Source organism: Stegodyphus dumicola, chromosome 1 (assembly GCF_044657685.1).
Source record: "Stegodyphus dumicola isolate Sdum_Otavi_A_Nest chromosome 1, ASM4465768v1".
In the NCBI taxonomy this organism is placed as follows: Eukaryota; Metazoa; Arthropoda; class Arachnida; order Araneae; family Eresidae; genus Stegodyphus; species Stegodyphus dumicola.
Genome location: NC_140768.1, coordinates 179820850 through 179845183, shown reverse-complemented (window position 1 = coordinate 179845183; position 24334 = coordinate 179820850). Strand labels below are relative to the sequence as shown.

General features: G+C 32.3%; 1 protein-coding gene across 3 annotated transcripts in view; it reads left to right on the top strand.

Annotated features, from left to right (window-relative positions):
• Nucleotides 1-340: 340 nt before the first annotated feature.
• Nucleotides 341-24334, top strand: part of LOC118185023 (uncharacterized) — a 41736-nt gene continuing 17742 nt past the window's right edge. For 2 of the 3 annotated variants that reach the window (XR_004757528.2, XM_035354798.2), the window contains exons 1-4: nucleotides 341-629; nucleotides 12116-12400; nucleotides 18014-18086; nucleotides 23651-23734. Coding sequence is in view for 2 of the 3 variants with exons in the window: in XM_035354798.2 (XP_035210689.1) it covers nucleotides 522-629; nucleotides 12116-12400; nucleotides 18014-18086; nucleotides 23651-23688 (504 nt within the window). In the remaining variant the exon portion in view is untranslated. Of the gene's footprint in view, nucleotides 630-12115; nucleotides 12401-18013; nucleotides 18087-23650; nucleotides 23812-24334 lie in introns of those variants that run through there. The other variant, XM_035354797.2, reaches the window with a different exon arrangement.

The following is a 24334-nucleotide window of genomic DNA, read 5'->3' as shown; positions in this document are numbered from 1 at the left end:
AGATGTGTTTCTATTTGTTTGGTAAACGTGGTCTACCATAATAAGCTGTTTCTCCCCGTTTTGGCGTTAAGGCTGTTCTCCGAACCTTATCCATAATTGGATATACTAATTTTCCTACCATTAATCATCAGTCAAATATAAGTAAACATTTCTCTAAAACGTATGAGCAAATTTTCCTCCTCTCTCTAGCTACATAATATTTACTTCCATTTGCGCAATAAAGGGTAACCCACATCTTTAAAGAAGCCAAATTGTTCCAAGTAAGTCTGCTCTCCGAACTGTAACCCGAAATCGTCTTCTTTTCTATTTGCCATGCCTTTGCACTTAACTTTTCCTTTTACGAACAGAAACACTTAGCGAGTGCAAAACAAACCATCTGTTTATTTTGTCAACGAAGTATGTGGACATGCGAAAATTAATTTCAGTTATATTGCGCGGCATTGCTTAGGATTTAATTTTGTTGCAAAATAATAGTAAAGAATATTAAAAGTATCCGATACGTTACTGTGTTGTATAACGGAATGCCTGCGGTAAGCAGACTTCGGCAACTGGATCTTAACGTCACGAGAAGTTTAGAGGAACTTACTGAATTGAAGGAGACTTTACATAAGCAACTGATTAGTTTGCAGGTAAGTGGATTCCTCTATGTATCCTGAAATGACGTTTGATTCGGCTAACTATATAACTATGAGACATAAATTGGTAACCAGGAACTGCTAACTTCGGTTGATCTTTGAATTATGGTAACTTGGCTATTTTTTGGCGACCAACTCTCCTACAGCAAACATCTATTTTTTTTTTCCCGCCGCCATTTTGTCTTCACGAAGTAAAGACATGTTTCTTTTCTTTTTATCTACTGAACACTTCTTCCAACAATCTACTAGCCGAATTACACTCATGCTAGAAATTTTATCTAACAAAACTGCTTAATCATGACAAATATTCACTGCAAAATTGGGAAAAAGTGCACAATACCATACTCCTTACGCGTTTTTCAAAATAACACATACACATAAACCATGTACAGGTCGGCTTATTTTTACTTAAAAAAAATCCCAGAATTACACAAAAATGGCATTGCGCACACTCTTCACTATATCCATGTACACTGCTTTTTCTCATAAATTAGAAAAATTTTCACAAAAATACATGAGAATTTTCTGAATCTTTAAACCCGGTAAAAAGAACATATATGAAATTACCTGATCGCAAAAAAGTATATACCCTTTCCAAATATGAACATTTCCACATATAAAATAAATAAAATATCCAAAAACTTTTACCTCTAAATCATCTATTATATTATAAACGTCACCAACAAATTCATACCGCAAGCATTACAAATACTTAATGTCAAATATTTAAATTATTTCCATGCACGTTTACTTCAACTAAAACGTATACCAAATTCCTACAAACATAAAATTCACAAAATAACTATCATTTAATTAAAATATAATTAAATTCAAAAACTACTTAAAATATAAATAAGCACATACATTAAATTAATAAAAATAAGATTACAATCCTAATTATTTTAACTAAATCATTGCTAATATCAATTTTCCCAATAATACCAAATTACTTTACTTCCACCTTACATTTAGAACCATGCATAAAAATAATATCCTCAAATAATTAAAAATACTAACTTACCTAATCTTCTTCAGAATCTTGCTTACATGGTGGGGTTGATGCAATTCTTTGACCTGTTATTTTGGCTTGTGTAGCGCCGATTTTCGGCAAAAAAATCACAGCTACACAGCCAAAATAACAAGACAAAGAATTGAACAAACTCGCTATCCATGTAAACGTTGACCTATTTTCACTTAAAAAAGCATCCCAGAATTGCACCAACTTGGCATTGTGCATTCCCTTGACTTTATCCACGTGCACATCGACCTATTTTCACTTGAAAAAAAAACATCAGAGAATTGCACAAACTAGGCATTGTGCAATGCCTTGACTTTGTCCAAGTACACATCAAACTATATTCCCTTAAAAAGTCAAAGAAGCAGCCAACAAAAAATATATATAATCTCAATAAACTACATTTTAAATCGAACAATGAAATAACATATAAAAGGAAATTCGTCTTTGCACTACACAAAGGAAATACCCACTTACCTTATTTACGAACTAACACGTCTTCAGTCAAACGAATTTCCTTAACAGCATCCAAAAACTTCCTGAAATTATCTGAACTGGAATCTGTATACTGACATTGCCACGTAAATTCAGAAAATAAGATTCAAAAATATCCTCCGTAGCGACGTATCGTCCAACCATGCGCATTTCCTTCCTACAAACAAGACACTTAATAAAGCTTACTAAGTAAACTTTCATTTACACACCAGTCAAGTAATGCTCTTTTCCCCTTTCTGGTTAATCTTTGGATTATGGAAACTTGGCGATTTTTTCGCGAAAATTTGGCAACCAACTCTGCTACAGCAACCCTCTATTTTTTTTTCGCCGCCATTTTGTCTTCACGAAGTAAAGACATGTTTCTTTTCTTTTTATTTACTCAACACTTTTTTTCAACAATCTGCTAGCCGAATTACACTTATGCTACAAATTTTATGGAACAAAACTGCTTAATCATGACAAATATTAACTGCAAAATTGGGACAAAGTGCAGAATGGCAAACTCCTTGCTGCGTTTTTCAGAATCGCACATACACAGTAACCATGTACACGTTGACTTATTTTTACTTAAAAAAACATCCCAGAATTGTACAAAAATGGCATTGCGCACACTTTTGACTTTATCCATCTACACTGCTATTTTCTCATAAATTACAAAAATTTGCAGGAAAATTTTGTGAATCTTTAAACTCGGTAAAAGCACATACAGTAAGACCCCGCTTAATGTGGGGGATACGTTCCATCAAAGTAGAGCGTAATGCGAAACAGCGCTAAACGAGGCTATCTTTACATGTAAATATTGGGGTTAGGGGAAGATGGCTAGGAAATTGGTTAGGTATTAAATTTAAAAAGTATGTTTTTTTAATAAAAATAAAACCAAACATTTATTTCTTAAAGCCCAAATTAATACCACATTATTATTTCTTGCAAAAATAAAAACAAAATATAAATAACAAAACGAATATTCTTAAAAAAAGCAAATAAAATTCTAAGTCAATCATATTTAGTTAGCCTTCCGCGTTTTCAGTGTTCTGCCTTTTTGTGACAAAAGCATCTAATGTTGTTTGACCTTTTTCTTTTGCGTTGTTCTCTTAAAAGTTCTTCATAAATGGATAGAGCATCTCTAACACCACGCCTTACTTTTGAGCTCCTGTCAAAATTCGGATCATTTTCAATGAATTGATCCATTATTTCAGTTATGGTAGACAAACTCCTTTTTACAAACGCCATCAAAAGTTCTTTTTGCTCTTCTTCTGAATCACTGCTGTCAACATTTTTGTTTTCTTCTTGTTCAGTTAATTCTTTGAGCTCATCATTAGAAAGACTAGCCGCTGATTCTTGAATTATTTCTTCAACATCTTCCACATTTACCCCTTCAAAACCGGTTTGCTTCGTTAATTTCACTATCTCTTCCACTATTTCATCCACATCGACAGAGTGTCCAACGTCATCGCTCTTACTTAAATCCGGCCAAATATTCTTCCATACTCCTTTCAAAGATCTTTCTGTTACCTCATTCCAAGAAAGGCCTATGTTTTCTACAGCATCCACGATGTTGTAGTTTTCCCAAAATTTTCTTATGGACTGGTTCTCTTCTCCATCTGTTTTTTCAAACATTTGCTTAAAGGTTCGCCGCAAGTAATAAGCCTTAAAATTTGATATAACGCCTTGGTCCATTGGTTGAATTAAGGCAGTTGTGTTAGGCGGCAAGAAAACCACTTCGACTGGAATGCATGTTGTTAAGTCTGATAAATTTGTTGGGTGGCTTGGAGCATTATCAATTAACAGAAGTGCTTTTTGTTCAAGTTTTTTAATTTCGCAATAACGTTTAACAGATGGGCAGAAATGTTCAGTGAACCAATCCTGGAAAATTTTCGCAGTTATCCATGATTTTTTATTAGACTCCCAAATTACAGGTAAAGTTGATTTAGATATGCCTTTCATCGCTCTTGGGTTTTTGGAATGGTAAATTAGTAATGGTTTTAATTTAAAATCTCCACTTGCGTTACCACCTAGTAGAAGGGTTAAGCGATCTTTTGCAGCTTTAAATCCTGGTGCCCATTTCTCTTTACGGGATAGAAATGTTCGTTTTGGCATTCTTTTCCAAAACAAGCCTGTTTCATCAACATTAAAAATCAGTTCTGGAGGATAGTTTCCTTCTTCAATTATTTTTTTTAATATCGCTGGAAATTCAGCCGCCGCTTTTGTATCACCACTTGCTGCTTCTCCTGTAATCTTTATGTTGTGAAGGTTATTTCAATGTTTAAATCTATTAAACCATCCTCGAATAGCAATGAAAGTTCACTTTTGTCGATTGTCTCAGCCTGAATGTAATTAAAAATTCTTCTAGCTTTTTCCATTATGATAGATTGGCTTAATGGCATATTGCGGTCAATTTCGTCGTCAATCCATATAGACAGTTGTTTTTCCATTTCCTCTATGATATTATTTCTAGAACGCATAATTCTAGTTCAGGGTTCGTAGCGGTCAAGTGCTTATAAGTCCTTATATTTGAAAATGAAATATAAAGGCCCTTATAGGTGCTTACTTTTTCTTTAAAGTCCTTATTTTTTTGTTTTTAGTGCTTATTTTTTGCTTTTAGTGCTTTTTTTTTATCCTTTGTTTTTAATGAACGCGCGTTTTTTTCCCGTACCAAAGCCGAAACTAAATAAACAACTTTTCTTTCTTATATGCAACGTCAGATGGTGAATCATACTCCTGAAAATTGCTTTCCCCCCTTCCTCTGCATTAACGTAACCTATGGTGCGCGCGAGAGTACAGACAGGTGCACGTCGTTCTATTGGCCAAAGAATTGCGAAAACGTAGAAAATTCCGGTACATTCGGTACTCTTTTCTTCCCACCCAAATACTACACACGTTTGAATTTCTATCAAGATTTTAATAATTTGCATTCTCGTTCCGCGTGGTCAGTTCATATTCGTGTTTATTATGATCGTTATATTATGAGCTTATATTATGAGCATATGTATGAATATTTATAATAATATAGTTGCAGTAACTGCTGAAGTATAGATAAACTTCCAAAAATGGGTGTGTTTTTACACAGATTAGCTTTCTAAAGAATAATATGCGGAATGGCTTAAATAAAAGGAAAGTAATTGAATAGTCAAAATAATTTCATTTTCTTTGCCAATACATTATACAATACGGAAGTTGGAAGTTTCTCCACAAAATCTCTAATATTGAAGCAGCGGACTTTTTTTTTGTCACTGTCCAATCTGGATTGTACAGGACTAAAAGTTTTTGCGGTCTACCCAACCCAAGCGAAAATTGATTCTATTCCGGAAATTTAATACAGTCCGTTGAAAATTAGAATCAGAAACACCCCAGATTAGTAAGTCTCTTTTTTTCCCTTTATTTAGTTCTTTTTTCTCCGAATACCGACAAGTGTTGATTCCGATTGCGTAATATCACATATGGAAGAATTACGCCACACGTATTGCGCAATAACATTTGCGGTATTTTGCATTGATAATTAATTTTGATGTTCAGTCTGAGATTTGATTATGCACACTTAAAAGAGTTTTACTGTGCTTTCTAAGCAGAATATTTCTCAGTTCCGTTGGTTTTTATATGATGCACATATCGAAATGTCAAAATCATTTATTTAGCCTAAATTTAAAGAACAGCTACAATCTCCCCCACTCCTCTTTTTCCAGTTACTGTCCGGAATATTCGGGAATTTCCGAGTATGCGGGTTAGTTAAGCTTTTACTGTTAAAGGATGACTGAATGAAGCAATTTCCCGTCTTCTGATTTCAGAAATGTGCCTCTTTTTTACTTAAATTACTTTGCTTGGGATATATGTTAAGGGAAAACTGTTATGCAATGAAAATTTAGAAAATTTTCAGAATTTTGATTTAAGTTAAATTATTTAAATATTAATATGAGTGGGAAAATAAATTGTATTTATTATTAGGTGCCAAACAAATACAATTAATATGGCTTATTATTATTTATTTTCTATATTTTCAACTGAAATATCATCATTAAATTTTGTAATATAGTTTAGTTCTGTATAGTTTTTTTTTTCTCTCATTGTAAACTAATTCTGTAAATTGAACTGTCATTTAAAATTAAAAAAAAAGTTAATTGTTTTCCATTGTTGAGGTAATGCTTATTCTCTTAATAAATATTGCATTGCTCATATTTTAAGTTACAAGTCTAATTTTTCTTTTAAGGTTATGCAGTTGTGTGTAATGTAATTAGACAGGTGCTTATTTTTTCCTTAAAATGTGCTTGAAAAGTGCTTATAGGTGCTTATTTTTTTAACTAAAATGTGGCTATGAACCCTGTAGTTGTAGAGCTTGACGTAGTTGCAGTTGCCGATGACAGTATTTTTTCTTTATTCTTCATGATGGTCCTTATTGTTGAAGTTGGCAAATTCAATGAAGCACTAATTAGAGTTTGACATTCACCAGAATCTAATCTTCTAATCACTTCCATTTTAGTTTTGAGTGAAATGCTTTTTCTGGTTGCTTTCTTTTCTTTTTCATTATCACCCATAGTAAAAAACTAAAGATCAAAATATTTGACACTGTAATATAGTATTAAATATGTAAATTAATACCTACTTACAATAATGTCAACAAATGTTTCCAATAATAAAAATATGTCTGTACAATACCGCACCAAACAAGAAATACAAGTACACTCTTTCGGATATGTATTTGAAACCTATCGCTGCATAATATTTCGGGAAATCTCCGTATGCTGCGAGCGATTTCGTGGAATCCCCGGGTTGAAATAAAAGAGTGCTAAACCGAAACAGCGCTAAGCGGGGTCTTACTGTACATGAAATTACCCGATCGCGAAAAAGTATATACCCTTTCCAAGGATGAACATTTCCACGTATAAAATAAATAAAATATCCAAAAACTTTTACCTCTAAATTATCTATTATAAACGTCCTAAACGAATTTATAACACAAACATTAAAAATGGTTGCAAATACTTAGTGTCAAATATTTAAATTATTTCCATGCATGTTTACTTCCACTGAAACGTATATCAAATTGCTACAAACATATAATTCACAAAATAACTATCATTTAATTAAAATATAATTAAATTCAAAAACACTACTTAAAATATAAATAAGCACATACATTAAATTAATAAAAATTAGCTTACAATCCTAATTACTTTAAACTAAATCATTGCTAATAACAATTTTCCAAAAATACCATATTAATTTATTTACTCCTTACATTTAGAACAATGCATAGAAATAATATCCTCAAATAATTAAAAATACTAACTTACCTAACTTCTTCAGAATCTCAATCCTATTCGTATTTGCGCCTCTTTCAGGATCTTTAAAATGATACTTATGGTTAACAGCAAGATGTTGAAAACCTTCATCCTCCAAACAGTCATATGACTTCCAGCAATCAAATATTATTATTGTACCAGGTAGAATATACTGCTTAATAAATCTTAATAAGCAATCTTTATTTCTATCTCACACAACCTTAAAAAAACACTTATTACTACTCCTTTCAATCCCACTAAATACCCATTTCAAATTCACTTTAGATAGCGCCATGCGATCCAAAAATTAATCAACACTCTTTCATACAACACACAATGAAGCTTAATACAAAATACTATAGTACTGCAGATATTTTTCCAAATTTCTCGCCTTTTCTGATTAAAGAACTGTAATTCGTCCATTAATGTCACATGACATATCTCATGATCTCTCATTTCCCTCATACAAAATAATGCGTAATCGGAACTGAGTACTTCTCACATTATTCCCAAAGTTCTAGGTAGTAACCTTTATCGCCTACCAAAATGTCGCCAACCTACCTGTTACCATATTCCAAAGATTAGCCCCCTTTCTTTCCAAATCGTACAGAATTTTCAAATTAATCTTACCACATTCAGCCATTTTACCATCTAAACCAGAAAACGAGCAATGTACTTCCTAACCAACACACACGACAAGCCCTTATAAATTCGCCGCAATTATGCAACCAATTATGTCATAATAGGGTTTCCATAACTTTCAACTACTCAGGCTACCATAAATAAACCACCATTGGGAAATAAATGAAACAACAACTTGGCGATAAATGAAACAACAACTTCACGATAATACAAGGGGTACCCTTCTCTCTACTCTAACCATATAATTTTGTGGTTTTTATGGGATACAGGATTTTTGAAGCCGAACTTGATGTGAAGCCTAATATGAAGATATGGAAGAAAAATTGTGTTTCTGATATATTTGTTTTGATTTGCAGAAAATATTTTTGAGGGTAAATAATGTGGTTCTCAATGAATTTTGAGGTTTGGATTCTCATTTTCCTGCAGTAAGTTGACTTTAGAGGAAATTTTTATTGTAACGTTTGAAATTTTGAATCGTAGAAAGATGTCTACATAGCTAAATCATGGCATTTTGGTTTACAGGCTTTCTGTGATTGGCGTAGTTTTATTAATGAAAGTATATTGGATTATATATGTGATAAATCTGTCCTTACAAGTTTTTGTTTGAAATTAATATTTTGCTTTTTTGGGAACTATTTTGATTGGTAAGTGCATTTACTTTTTTATTGTTTTAATTTTGTAGAGACTTATTTTAATTGTTGCATTGCTCTAATTTTGTGTTGTTATTTTTTTTTTTTAAATTTTTAATTGACTTGTGTTGGAATTTATTGTTGTTATTTTAATTTAAATTTGTCGTCAAATTTTTTGGTGAGAAACTTCACGCTTTTACTTACCTAAATCTTTTCTTTTTATTTCAGACTTTTAGCATAAATTGTGTGCAAAAATGTGGTTTTTGCACATACGAAGACTAATTTTTTTTCAGGCATTTTATGCTTTCAGTTTGAAATGTAAATAAAAAATTTAGATAAGTAAAATCGTGGATTGGCGAGAAATTTTTCGCCAATCCAGTCCGTATATACACTGGTGTGCAAAAATTAAGGACGAAGTCGAAAAATTAGCATATCAGTTGAACAAAGAGGCAGAGTGGACAGAAAGACCAATCAGGAGATTAAGTAAGTGATGTACGGTAGCACATGTGCAGATATGCAGGTAGACGTAATGGGGGAGTGTCTGAGTAGTATAAAGCATGTTGTTGGTGTAAGATCAGTATTTCTGGCAAAGAGATTGCACGCCGTATAGCAGTTAAAATTACATAGAGTTGCTGCCTCAGCGAGAAATGGCGAATAATCAATCTGTTAGATGACATCTGGATGCTTTTACCTGAGGTCGAATCATTGGGAAGTTGGAGGAAGGCCGCAGTGTGACAAGTGTGGCTGCAGAGTTCGGATTTGCTCACAGCATCGTTTCACGACTTTGGAGACGATTTCATACTACAGGAACAGCTATCCGGGGGTTTAGTAGTGGTTGTCCACGAGGAACCACACCCGCAGATGACCGGTATATTGCCTTACAGGCCAGAAGAAACAGGCGGCAGACAGTGGGAGAAATCGCTAGACACACGACACAGGCGACTGGACGACCGATATTGCGTTTTACCATGGCCAGAAGACTGCACGGTGGTGGTCTGTTTGCACGACGCCCTGTACGGTGTGTACCTCTAACGCCTGCCCATCGGAGAAGGCGTTCTCTGTGGTGCCGGGAACACCGGAATTGGAGAGACAATGAATGGCGACGAGTACTCTTTACAGATGAGAGCAGATTCAGTCTGAGTAGCGATTCTCATCACATACTCATCTGAAGAGAGCGGGGAAGCCGCAATCATCCCTCGAACATCATTGAAAGGGACAGGTATGGAGGTGGTGTTCTCGTTTGGGGAGGCATCATGCTTGGTAGTCGTACAGACCTTCACATCTTCGACGCAGGTTCAGTCAACGGGACCCGTTATTGTAACGAGATTGTTCTTCCATATGTGCATCTTTTTAGAGGCACTATGGGTCCGCAGTTCCTTTTCATGGACGACAATGCACCATGTCATCGCATAGTAGCTGCCGAACAGATTTTAGAGAGTGAAGATATTGAACGTATGGATTGGCCAGCACGATCTCCGGATCTCAATCCCATTGAGCATGTATGTGATTTTCTAGGCAGACGCTTGGCAGCTCGTACCTTACCACCAGTAACGATTCCGGAGCTTCGATTGGCGCTGTAAGACGAATGGGCAGCAATGCCTCAACAACTCATTGACACTCTCATTCTCAGCATGGGCAGACGCTGTGAAACCTGCCTAGCAGTCAGGGGAGATCATATCCCTTATTAAAGACCAGATGTTTCTTGCTGGACACCCATCACAGGGATGTTTCGGCCTTCAGTCGCATTGCGCTCCATGCTATGTTTTCAATAAAGCTTCTTTTTATCCCTCTGATTTCTCTTTTAGTAAGTGTTGCTTACATTACTCATGTCCTTACGTATTGGGGATCTTACGGTATTGAATGTGTTGATTTGGAAAGCTTTTGTACAAAGTTATATTGAAAAAACCGTCTCGTCCTTAATTTTTGCACACCAGTGTAATAGTAGTTCCAAATATTTATTTTATTTAGTCTTTATTATTTATTTTTTAAATCTGCATATGAATTTTTGGTCCCGTAGAATAATATTCAGTTGAAATATATTATTAATTAAGAACTAAAGCTTCACTTTTCTTTTGACATTCACCCCACCAGTGGCCAGGTGTTTAAGATTACTGAATACTGATAGTGAATTTAAGTTTAAATCCAGGTAAACAAGTTGGCAGCATGATTGTTTTTTGTGGTTTCGTATATATATAACATGAATATAAGCTAGTTTCCCTTGAATAGTCGTCAATGATGTACCACTACCCATAGGCAGATGACCCTGCATTCTAATAACTTAACTACCTTTTGATAGTCTCAATGAATATATTTTTCTAATCTTATTTTTGCCTCTAGCTGGCTATAATTAACTCTACATAATGTATTTATTCATAGATTTGTAACTGAACAGGAATTTTTAAATGTTAATTCATTTGCTTCTGATAATTCTTTTCTGAAGTTAAAATGTGGTTTTGTTGGTTTTGAAATCGCAAATTTCATATTTAGTCATCCAGTTTTAATTAATTTTTTTAAAACTTGATGTTAGACTTTTTCTATTTCTAGTTGAAAATTTTCCATTTTACCTTTAGACATTGGTATACTTTATACAGCCATTCTAACATGGGCTTCTGTTTCTTCCAAGAAATGAGGTCCTTTATCAATAAATGATCCTGCATCAGCTGTTAAGAGTTCATTTTCTGGCTTAAATTTTATCTCAAATTGATATGGCTGTAGCTATACATGCTTTGTAAACTTACTGGAAATTTATTTGATGGTTTCCTAAAAACTGTATATTTGTAAATGCCATAGTTCAGCGGTGGATACATCATGGTGGTCAGGTTAATTGGCCTGCCAGATCACTGGGCCTATCATGCATGGACTTCTTCTGGGGTCAGGTGGAGAAGAGTTTGGCATACGAGATACTTGATCCTTCAGTTGAAGATGTCATCGCTCTAATTTCTGTAGCTGTCAGGAGGATACACACAAGAAAAGTTTCAGAATGTAAGGAATTCCATGCAGTGCCACTGTCACGCCTGCCAGACGACTTCTAGTCATAATTTTGAACATATGTTGTAGTACAACTTTTCAATAAAATTTTTTCTGTCCCATTAATGTGTCGCTGTTTCTGTTCTTTTTCTCTGCTTCTTTGCACTATAGCTTGCAATTGCAGCATTTGCGACCCTGCATTCCTATTTGATTCCCAGTTGTGTCTGTACCCCCTACACAACCTGCAAGTTTGTCAGTCTGTTAGCAAATCACCCTGTATATATAAAGTATTTCATGTATTTATTCAAGAAGCTAGTCCTATATTAAATTTCTTATTTCCTGTAAAGTGTTTCTTAAGTTTCTTTTTTTTTTTTAATACCATGTTACTATTATAAAAATAATTTATAAATGAAATAATTATGTTTTAGTCAAATGATATATGTTCCCACCCCCTTGCAGGTAATGGAATTGAGTGCGAGAGCTGCTCTTCGAAAATGTGAGCTTGAAGAAAAAAAAGCAAAAGAATGTGAAATGGACCTAAACAGACCACAGTCATCTTTATCTGCAATATCTTCATCTTCAGTACGTTCATCTCCTTATGTAGTACATTCATCTACATCTAATGCACGTCCATCTACATCTGATGTACGTCCATCTACATCTGGTGTACATTCATCTACATCTGGAGTACATCCATCTACATCTGGAGTTTATTCATCGTTTGAATCACGTCAACTTAGTCCAGTATGTTCATCAATATTACTTTACCTTTTGTGTAACTTTAGGTTCGATTTTAATTGAATGTATTCTCATTTTACATTAACATTAAATTTATAAAAACTTCGTTTTAAGTAATTTGGGCAGAATTGAAACGTACCAAAATCATCAACTCGCTTCATCGTAGTAATTAATATATACAGTACAAAGTTTGAAATCTGGATGTCTAATATCTGGAATGTTCTAAAATCCAAACCTACGGACCACCAGGAACTTTTCTTTTAAAGAATTTTTTTTGGGAGGTTATGCTTTACATTTACACTTTTGATATTTTTTCATAACAAAATATATAGGGAGTCCTGCTTCTTATGTTAACTTTGGCACTAAATAAATTACTTTCGTATTGAAGAAAATTATTTATTTGCATAAATCTTTATGATCAATAATTTGGATGTGTAGCCATCTTTTTGTTTGGCATATACCTGAGACCGAAACATTCTACACTGAACATAGTTGATTTTATACCTATTGAAAAATTTATATCCCTGATGTCAACTTGCCAATCATTGCAATTATAATTAAATCAAAACTATTATTAAAACTGGCTTTTATATATGGCTTTATTGAATATATTATTATCAATCCAAACATATACAACAGATCAGGTATCAGACATGAAGAATGATAAGTAATAGAAAAAGAACAAGCATTTATAAAGAATCAGAATGAATGAATATGGGATTAAAAGTAAAAAGTTAAAAATTTAAACAACAAGGAAAGGAACATAAGAGATGTAGTCTTTATAAGGAGTTCATTAAAGCTCTAGCATTTCAATATAATTTACTTATCTCACCATGTTTCTGAGACTCTATATCTAGTTCTGGGCATATAAGAAGATGATTTGCATTCACAATGCCCAAATTGCAAATTTGGCATATACTTGATGGAAGGATGCCAATTTTATTAAGATATTGTGCCATGCAATCGTGACTTGTTTGCAGTCTGAAGTTTGCAACAGCCTCTTTATGGGTTTTTAACAAAACTTTTTCCGTGTGTCTTGAATCTTAGCCCAGGATTTGCCTGTTGCTTTTGCTGCCTGGTCAGATTTAAGAGTATCCATTAATTTCTCAAAAATATGCTTTTTAAGTAACTCTGGATAATGTGGTTTGCTGTCTCTAAGTGCAAGTGGTCCTCTCTTGGCTAGTGAGTCTGCCTTTTTATTACTGTCAATACTTACATGTGAAAGGATCCATTGAAAAACGATTGTGGGTTTTCAATAAAGCCTGGCAAATTATTACTTATTATTTTTTGCTTTCATCACTGTATGACAATTAACACACGGCAGCCTGAGACAACTCGGGCAGCCATGTATAAGCATATATATATATATATTTTATATTAGCAATTGAATACCAAAGACCATGAACCTTTTATGTTGCGTAACTATGTGGGATGATTAATGTTAACCTGTGAATATGGGAGAAAGAATAAGGCACATCTAGCTCTAGCCATCCTTTAATGCATTAGGTGAATATAATTCTTCATTTTGGGCTGGCAGTCACCCTTCTGCTAACTACTGTACTTTTCAGAGTGGTGGAATACTTGCGATAAGATATTAACTTCATTTCGTACTAACGTAATGCTAATTATGCTAGTGCAAACTTGCATGACGGCAAAATTGAAAATACAGTCAAAAGTTTTTAATCCGTACGTCCATAATCCGGAATGATCTATAATCTGGACCTCAAAGCTACAAACTTTCTGCGCATCCGCGTATGCGTTTATGCATGCGCATAATACTTTTACGCTTGTGCATATGTTATGTGTTTACATATGCGCGTAATACGTTTACGCATGCGCATTTAATGTATAACGGGCGCTAAGCTAAAATTATCTAATTATCTATTTCAGTTAATGTTGCAGATTGCGTTGTTCCTTAATCTTCTAATTGGACCCGGCTTATTATTTTTTGCAGACTGTTAGAGCAATTTTATAAAAGTAAGCTTGAACTTTCGATTATGTCAAAAACAATTTCCATTTCTGGAGCTGACAAAGGATCTACAAAGCGAAAGCATGTTTCGATGTCCATCAACAAAAAGTGGAATTGCTGAAAAAAATGAATAAAAGCATATCTTTTGTTTCTCTAACCATTCCGAAATCTGTTTATCAATTTCACGCTGCTCTGTGGGGGGGGGGGACGTCGCGGCGCGCAATGAACTGGAAGTTGATCTGTCAGCACTATCCTCATCTTCAGGGCAGATTTTTTTTTATATTTGGCTTATAATTCCTTACTAAATGTAGTATTTCATCTCGATGTACTCCATCTTCGATATGATTTAAATAATTTTCCTCATCATTATAAATATCACGAATACACATCAAATAGTTTTCTGGTTGCAATTTTCTAATTTCGACTAATGCGCAATGCATGCTTTACGCATGCGCGTGTTGAAAGATATGTTTAATAAAGTAAACAAATAAATATTAAGCCTCTTTTTTTTGTAAATTTTGATACCCTTTAGATCATAATTGCTCTTTATTTCATAAATAACGGTTTCATATTTTTAATTTTATACTCTCTGCATGCCATCTTACCAGATTTAAATTGATGATCTATAATCTGGAAAAAACGATAATCCGAAATTGCCGAAGTCCCGACGAGTCCGGATTAAAGACTTTTGACTGTAATATCTTTTCGTCAATTATAATTAAATCAAAACTGTTATTAAAACTATTAGGAAAATAAATATAAATTTGATTTCCCCCCTTCATGTTATTATTATTACTGTTTATTTGTGTTTTGATATATATTTAGTAAGCAAAATAAAAAAATTAAAATCTTATTTTGTTTTTTCTTATAAGAAAGTTTAATTTCGCTAAAAGAATTTTTTGGCCTGTCAGCTGTTTTCAGATCGTCATTTGGCCTGCATGCAATTTGAGTTTTAGACTATATGTTATTTTTGCTATATACTGACAGCCTTCTTGATGAAATAGTTTGTCCGACTAAATTATATTCTTAAAATACTTTCCTGTCCAGAATTAAGTGGACATTATTGAATATACACATAAAAATGAGTCGCAGAGAATGAATTGCTCATGCAGTTTAAGTAACATAATCTGGCATGTTTGGGACGTTAGCAGCTATTGGATTATTGGACCAAAATTGTATAATCTCACAAAACAGTTTTTTTGTTTGTATTATTAATTGTATCGAAGAAAGAAAAAAATTGCATATAATAATTCTGCAATCATATTTAACAAGTAAAACATATAAGCACATATGTTTACTCACAGTTAAAATCTATTTAGTTATTTTTTTCCTTTAAGATCATCTGCCACTACTGTCAGTGCATCAGATCAATGCAAATTAATTTTAGACATCCACTTTAAAGATTCCGCTCTTGGGAAAAAAAAAATATTATTCTCCAATATTATATTCAAGTGACAGTGCTTAAATCATCATGTTCATCACTTTTGATTTCTTATGCTATCTGCTGATTCAACATATTCTGAATTATAACATTATTACTTTAGTCTTCTATAATTAATTCATTTTTATTACATTGAAACCATTCAGTAATTTCTTTTGATACTTTTCTGTTAATGGGGTACCAGTTGGCAAATGTACTAGCCTCTGTATGTCGTATCGTAAATAGCTCTACAAGGATTTTGTTATTGAATCTTTGTTTCAATAAGTGAGAAGAATAAATATCAGTCCAGTAATTTTCCATCCTGCATTTTCAGTTGCTTTTGGTTTAAAGTACTGATCTTTGTTAATGAAAGAATCAATATGAATTATGCGGTTTGGCAGTTACCAATTGATGAATAGTCAGCGATTAAATTCTTCCGTCATAAAAGTGTCAACCGTATTGAAAGGCTGTTAAAAAAAACTCCCATAAAACGAAATTGTATATACTGCCACTAAAAATCATAAATGGCATTACAATAAAATATCATGCTTTGCAAAGTGGTAATTAGCCTGGTGGTTTGTTCAGGTTTATTTACTTATGGTTCAGCTTTATTTCCTATGGTTTATTTACTTGTGGTATCAAGAGAGGGCAGTAGTAGAATTCTGTTGGCTTCATCTAGAAATCATTCATTGTACTCCGTTGACTGAAATAACTACATGAGAGAAGTATGTGCCGATTTGTTAATTTATCTGCCTTCAGTAACAATTGATGGTTCTAACAAAGTGTTTGTTTTCTACCACCATGATTTTTTTAACTAGAGTTCAGTAAAAGAAAATTCTAATAAAAATAATAATTTTGGAATTGAGTATATGCACCAATAAGAAGGGCAATACATTTTTTCCCCTGTTTTTTTTTATTATACAGCTTGCTTCATCTTTTATGGGATCATGTCAAATTGGAATTTTACATGAACAAACTGCAAATAACTTCCAGACTAAAGGGAGACATTGAACTGATTGTTGAAGAAATAAACGGAAATGTCTGGATTACCATGAACTTCACCGGCATAGAATGTGAAAATGGATGTATGCTAGATGTTGTTTTCCATCATGAAACCTAATCATATGTTGATGGGGAAAAAGACAAAATTTTTTATTTTTCTATTCAGCTTTGATAGATTTTTTGCATTTTTAACATTTGGGGAATTTATGAAATACTTTGTATTTTATGAAATACATTGAATTCTTGTCTATGCATAACATAATTACGGATAATACATTATATGTTATGTATTGAATTCTTGTTCATACAGATTTCATGAATATTTGTTGCATTCATAATATGAAATACTCAATTACCAATGATGTTTAGCTGACATTTAACAGCTTCGCAAGAATCAAATAACGTTGTCAGTTCTATGTGCTTTCTTTTTTGTACAACCATGTCAGCAGATTTCATTACCTCACAAATATTACATCATACTTAGGCTTAAAATTATTTTAATGACCTTATTAAATACTTAAATTCAAAATTCCAGATTTTTATTCACATAAAATATTTTTGAGCTTTTTAATTAAGTTTTTATAACCTTAAGTAATTTTGATTCATTTACTTTGATCAAGTTTATATAATTTAAAATATTTGTACCAAAAAATATTAAAAGTGAAGTTGCAGAGAAATGCAAAAGCTTTTAAATTAAGTTATGTTCTATAAAAGCATCAAAAGTGAAAGTTTAATGTTTTTCTTCATTTCTAAAAAAATACTGTATTGGATTTTTTTTCTTTTCATTAATTTGGTGGTTCAGTCATTAGATTTTTATACTAACTTATCAGTGGCATGCTATGAATTATGGGTATAATATTTACATGAGGAATCTTTGAGACATGCAGTATTTTCAAGTGTTCCTCCAGTATGAAAAGGCTGAAAAGCTGCTTTCAAGTTATTTAATTTTTATGACTATAGAACTGCATGTAAACTTAATTCTTGTAATTTTTTTTATATATTATTTCGTTGAACTTGCATAATACTAACTACTTAAATGAGTAGTTTTAAGAAACATATTGAATACATTTTACTTAAGGGTAGTGTAGTGAAATGTTGGAAACTTACTTAACTTTATTCTTCTTAACTGCTAACTTCTAACTGCTTAATATTTTTTGCATTATGAGCTAGCTAATTCATACTTTTCCAAACTATGTAAATTTTTCTAAAGGTATTTATTATGTTATAGGCAAGATTATCTGATGATGATTCACTTGTTTGTCTGGAACCTTTGGATTTGAATTTTCAAAAACCTTATTGCGGTGAGTTTTTTAATCCTTTAATTATATATTACCTTTATTTCAATAAATTGTGGCTTTGAAAATTTTGTATCATTCTGAATATAAATTTCATTATTTTATTTCCTGCTTAGGACCAGTAATTCTGTTAATTCTTAAAGTTGTATTAATCCTATTATCACAAAGTGTAATGTCATGTCAACCACTAATCTTAAGATATCTATAATATAGTATATTGCATCGAGAAATTCAAAGCAATGCATAATTAATGACTAAAATAATCATATATACTGATTTTGATATTTCTGTTCGATATATGTCTTTAATTTCAAGGAACATTTAAGTTATTTTTAAGAATTATTTTTAGAAATTTAAAGGTATATAGTAAAGCATTCAAGCTTTCTGCCCATGTTTTCTTGTAATGCAGCGATTAGCATGTCAGTCTTTGGATGTCAAAAATCCTGTGTTTGGCTCCAGCTAAGAGCACTTCTTTTTTTTTTTAAATATTTGTGCCTAGATGTTAAAAGTCTAAGTTGGATTTGGTATTTCTGTTAGAATCCTAATTAGCAACTCATTATTATTATTAATATATTTCTGTTAGAATTCTAATTAACAACTCTATATTTAAGAGTTTTTTTTTTTTTTTTCAATTTATTTTTATTTTTAACCCAAAGGCGCTTTAGCCCAGAAGAGCTGTTAGTCTCAAAACATCATTTTGGGTTGAATAACTTTTCAAATTGTTGCCACCAAATATTATCACCCTGTATTATACTTAAAGAAATTAAATAATGAAGAATCTGCATGAATGTATGTATGTTTCTCGCATTGTGAAAAAACAACAATACCTAGAGCCATCAAATTTTGAATAACATAGTCCTCCACCTGAATATAAGTACCTGGAAACCTGAATCTTGAATTTCGAAGTCGTTTTATTATCTCTCATATTTTTTAAACTTTAATAAATTTTTGATTACGAAACTCAATGATTGCAATTACTGACCACAATGCCAAGCTGAATTGCATGCATAATATTAAAATAAATAAATAAAATAAGCTTAAAAAAATCTGAAAGCTTCCAGAATTTATATTACACTCAAAGGGGTGTTTTTTTCATTTATACATACATACAAGTTTCGGGAGCCTTTAGGCTAACACTTCTTTGGACTAAAAAGATTTAAAAACCACATATCCTTAGAATTTCTGATAGAAAGTCTCTCATGCTGGAGATAAAAATATTTTATTCCGTACAGTGTGTTGCCACTGCTTACTTTGAAATCTTTGAGTTTCATAATAAAAATTCATTAAAGTTTAAAAAACATGAAAGAGATAATAAAACAAATTTGAAATTCAAGATTCTTATTTCCAGGTACCCATATTCAGGTGGAGGACTATGATATTCAAAACTGGATGGCTCTACATATCGTCGTTTTTCCACAATGCAAGAAACATGCATACATTCATGCAGATTCTTCATTATTTAATTACTCAACGATGATGGTAACAAGCCAACAACATTCATGTGGATTTGTGAAAAGTATGCACGAGAAAGAGAGAATGCACATGTGAATTTTTGATCTTTTGCAAGATTTACACAATTTTCCCCCGATTTTGATATGATGCTTCATATTTTGCTATTCATAAAGAGAATAGGTAAATTTTATAGTAGCTGCAGTTCTTGGATGTGAAAGATTATGCAAATAATTAAAAGTGAAAGGAATTCAGAACAAAAGAGAAAGAAATATATGTAGAGATGTCACAAATGATATCACCATCTGAATATTGGCAAGGCTTATTTCAGCTTCAAAGATGACATATTGTTTTGAGAAGGTTTGTACCTGTGAATCATGTTGAGCTTCGAAAAATTTTTTTAAATTGCAGAATACATACAGATTTTGTTATAAAATCAATTTCTTTCTTTCTTTCTTTTTTTTTTTTTTTTTGAAAGAGCATCAGTAATGATGTTCTTAGAACCTTGCACATGCCTACATCAGTAGAATATTAGAAAATGAAATCTGAAAGGCTTAGTTGCCATGGTGAACATTTGTGTGGTTTCTGCTCAAAAGTATATATTAATGGTTCGTGCTCAGTATAAATTTGGAAATTCTTGCCCTCTAACATGTGTTTAGTCATGTGATAAATTGGAAATAATTCCTTGTCATATGTGAACCAATTATTGAGTTTCATAGAGAAAAGTTCTACATTCTTGTGTTTCCTGAGACAACTACACAAGAATGTCTGACAATTTGCAACATCTGAAACACAAGAAACAAGAACACAAGAACAAGATTTCTTTTTATTCTTATGGTTTTCTAACAATGTCATTGATGGAGAAAGCCATATATTTTGTTTTAAGTATGAAACATTATAAAAATTAAGCATAACTAAAAATTGGTGAAAGGTGGTTCAGGTTTAGATTTTAGGTTTTTAAATTTAGATTTCCTTAAGAGAGGGAAATCTGAAAAAGAGATTCAGTTGTGTTTTCAGTGAGATGAAAACCTAAGAAATCAATAGGTGTGTGACCAAAGTTTCATTTTGAAACATTAATGCAAAGTTCACATTTCTGAAGTTTCAAAAATAAGAATTTCAAATGTTTGTAGTATTCCTCGGAATCTAGAAGCTATAAGTAAGTAATCAGGGTTCGTACCGTGCTTAAATTTTTTGGAATCGATTTTTGGTCCTTAATTTTGGCCAAAATCAGAAGGTCCTTAATTTTAATCATCTGAAATTTCTGTCTGTTTTTATGACTACCATTTTGAGTGTGAATTAGCATTTTGGAGGAATATTTTTGGCAATTCACTGACATATATGGTTATCTTTTTAATGGGCTATAATTTATTTCTATTTCTAATATAAATGATGGGATTCTTCATTCTACATTCTCGTGTTTCCTGAGACAACTACACAAGAATGTCTGACAATTTGCAACATCTGAAAGGTGTTTTTTCCGTGTGCAGAAATGTGTTCGAGCCCTGGTAATCAACAAAAGCGTAAACACATTCTAAATGTAGTGTGACTTCATCTATAAAACACTGAAAAGCCACATGTTGCATGAGCCAAATTGTGTATAGGTACTTTCAAATGAACTGAGTGAGGTACATATAGAATTTTAATATCATGTATTGCAGTATTAACATTGGCTGAGCAAGGAATGGGATATTTGTCTTTATTGTTTGTACATTCAATGTACAATAATCACCTACAAGTCTCTTCCAAGGTTCTCATTTTTGGAACTAGGAATGCATAATTGCTTCTGAAAGATCTACATGCCTCAGTTGCATAATAGTTAGAAATTCTTATTCGGTATTTTTAAGCAATTTGGAACTACCTGATGAGTTTTGCTACCAGAAGAGGACTTTTAGTTAAAGTGTGCTGAACAGTTTTGTGTTTAATAAGTTAGTGATGATCTGTTTATTTGGGAATAGAAGGAGATTCTTTTAAAATTTTGTGATAAATTGTATCACTAAAAATAGTTTGTACAGAATAAATAAGCATCTGCAATTTTTACCCAGCTTACAGTTTGAAACTGCATTTTTAAATACTTGAGATATTTATTACTAAGATCAGGCACTAATTCAAAGTAATGCAGGAAATCTACTCTAAGAGCATTTGCCATTAAAATGTCCAAGTAAATTGTCACCTTAATTTAAAATCCAAAAACAATTTTTTTTTTTTTTTTTTTTTTTTTTTACAATAGACTTGAATAGTTAAAGAATTAGCAGCAAAAAGTATTCGTTGGGGAGAATTTAATTTTTGAGAATTATTTGCAGAAAGTGAGGATATGTCAGAGCTGATATTAATCAGGAATAAAAATGTTTGTTCTCTGACAAACAGGTTTTACATGAAATTTGGGGCAAATAATAAGTCACCTCTGTTTTTTGTTGATCTCATTTCTGTGCTGGTGAATTAAGGTTACTTGTCTATCTTACATTGTTTTATAAAATGCCTATAGTACCATCTTGTGATAGAACAATCTGTATTTTTGGATTTGCTTCTTTCCCAAGATTTATTACACTCTCTGTGGTATGACAAATGGCCATTAGAAAATGAAATGAGCAATGCAATTCTCTGAATATATTTTTTTAATAGATTTATCGACTGCATGGGAAGTGGCATAAGTCTGTAGTGGAGTGGGATTTACTTCTAAGAGTCTGTTGGAAATTTCTGCAGCTTTTTCTAAAAATTAAGTTGAAAAATCTCTGTCGAAATAGACTTATTTGAGAAAGGCAAACATTGAGAAATAATTCTAGCATTTAAGAATCCTGCTCAACATGTCATGTTTTTAAGTAAATCTCCTCTCCAGAAAATAACTGGCAAATTTCTTGCTGGGAGGATTTTCCTGACTGGTTTATAAACTCAATTTTGAACTTTGTATAAGGGTAATAGTCTGATTTGATTGAGTGGCTATCAAATTAAAGATGCAATATCTGGAAGAAGATGAGAAACTACATTATTATATTTGGTAATTGATTCAATGATAGGTTTGGAGGTGTCGAGCAAATGTCACATCAGTGGGCTTGATTGGTTGTAAACTGGAATTTGGATGGCAGACATTGAGCAGGGTTTAACCCCAAATAAAAGTACAAATTCAACTAAATATGATGAATATATAGAAATCAAAATCATGAAATGATCCATAATTAGTACTCATCTGTGATCCAGAGGATGAAAGCCAATGTAATCTGTTACTTTTGGTTTTGAAATCCCAAGAGATAAGTCATCAAAAACGGAACCAGATGCTGGGTATTTGTGTATTAGAAATTTTCACAAAAGCTGATTTTGTGAGGTACAAAAATCACCATTGTGGTCAGGTGTAATTTATATCCTCATCACAATCATCAAGGACTTCACTGAAATTCCACACACATTAAAAAATTTTACCTTTATTTTAAGGCTTAAAATGTTTACATCTCAACAGATAGGACTGTTTTTCCACTGTTCTTAAAACTTGGGTTGCGATATTCTTAGGCAACAGTGTGGGAGGCAAGGCACACTCTATCATTGCTTCCATGACTCATCACAACTGCATTGTTAAGAAATAAAGGAAATAGAATAAAACTGGTTGTAACATTTTAAAATGAGCATTGCCATCTGAAAGAGTTGTAGGAAAGTAAACTGAAATCTGGAGACAAAGAAACTGAATATCATTTCTGCTAATTACAGAAAATAAAATCCAGTTTTGTTTGATTAATTTCCTCTCACCTAAAGGTTTTTGAAATTTTGACAATCTTTTAATATATTTTATATTACAAAATATAAAAAATATGTGTGGAATCAGATATATGTGATTATACATAAGTCTGAATTTAAACTTTTTATGATGCATAAGCTGCAGGTTAATAACAATTATGAAAATTCTGGTAAATTTTATGTATTGATTAACCGGCTTTCATGAAAACAAATTATGCTCATTTTTGCTGAGTATTATTTTATTAATATTATAATTTCAGTAATATTTTACTTCAGTTTGATTTCTATAATACATTTCAAATAAATTTTTTAATAAAATTTCATACTTTCATGACAATAATTCAAGTATGTTTTCATATTAATATTTATGTTCATTAATTTTCATTCCTTTTTCCAAATAGAGGAGATATTTGTTGAAAGTGAAGATGAAGAGTTTTGAATTTTCCTAAAATACAGCATTCTGTATTAAAGAAGTCAATGATGATGTAAATATTTTGCTTTGATTTTGTATTCTTTTAGTGTGAATATGTGTTTGTGTACATTAAATATGTTTTTGAATTAATGTAAGTATTATATTAAGTTTTTCCATTTCATACACATGCATTTTCCCCCGCCACTTTTATGAGAAGGAATAAGCATGACCATTTTAGTTTATTTTCTACAGATACAACACTTTTCCGTAATTCGTGCATACACCCTCAGAAGAGATGGCATGTCCAAGTCACTTCCTGTGTGAATAATTTACATTTGGTGGGACTTTACATTGGTTTATTTCATTTCCAGATGCAGCTTTCTGGGGTTCTTCTAATTTTTTTCAAAACTTTTCCTGATGATGACGATGCCCATCTAGATGTATCGAACAGGCTTCATGGGAAAGACCTTTTAGAATGGTCTCTATGAGCCTTTCCAATGTTGACAGTGCATTGCATAATCCAAACGGCTCTGTCTTGAACTGCAAAAGTCCTTGTCCAGTAGTAAATGTCATTTTTTCTTGGTCATCTGGGTTAATCTCTAGCTGCCAATTGCCACTTTTTAAATCAAGCGTCAAAAATCACTTGCTTCCAGATAGTGGTTTTCTTCCAGAT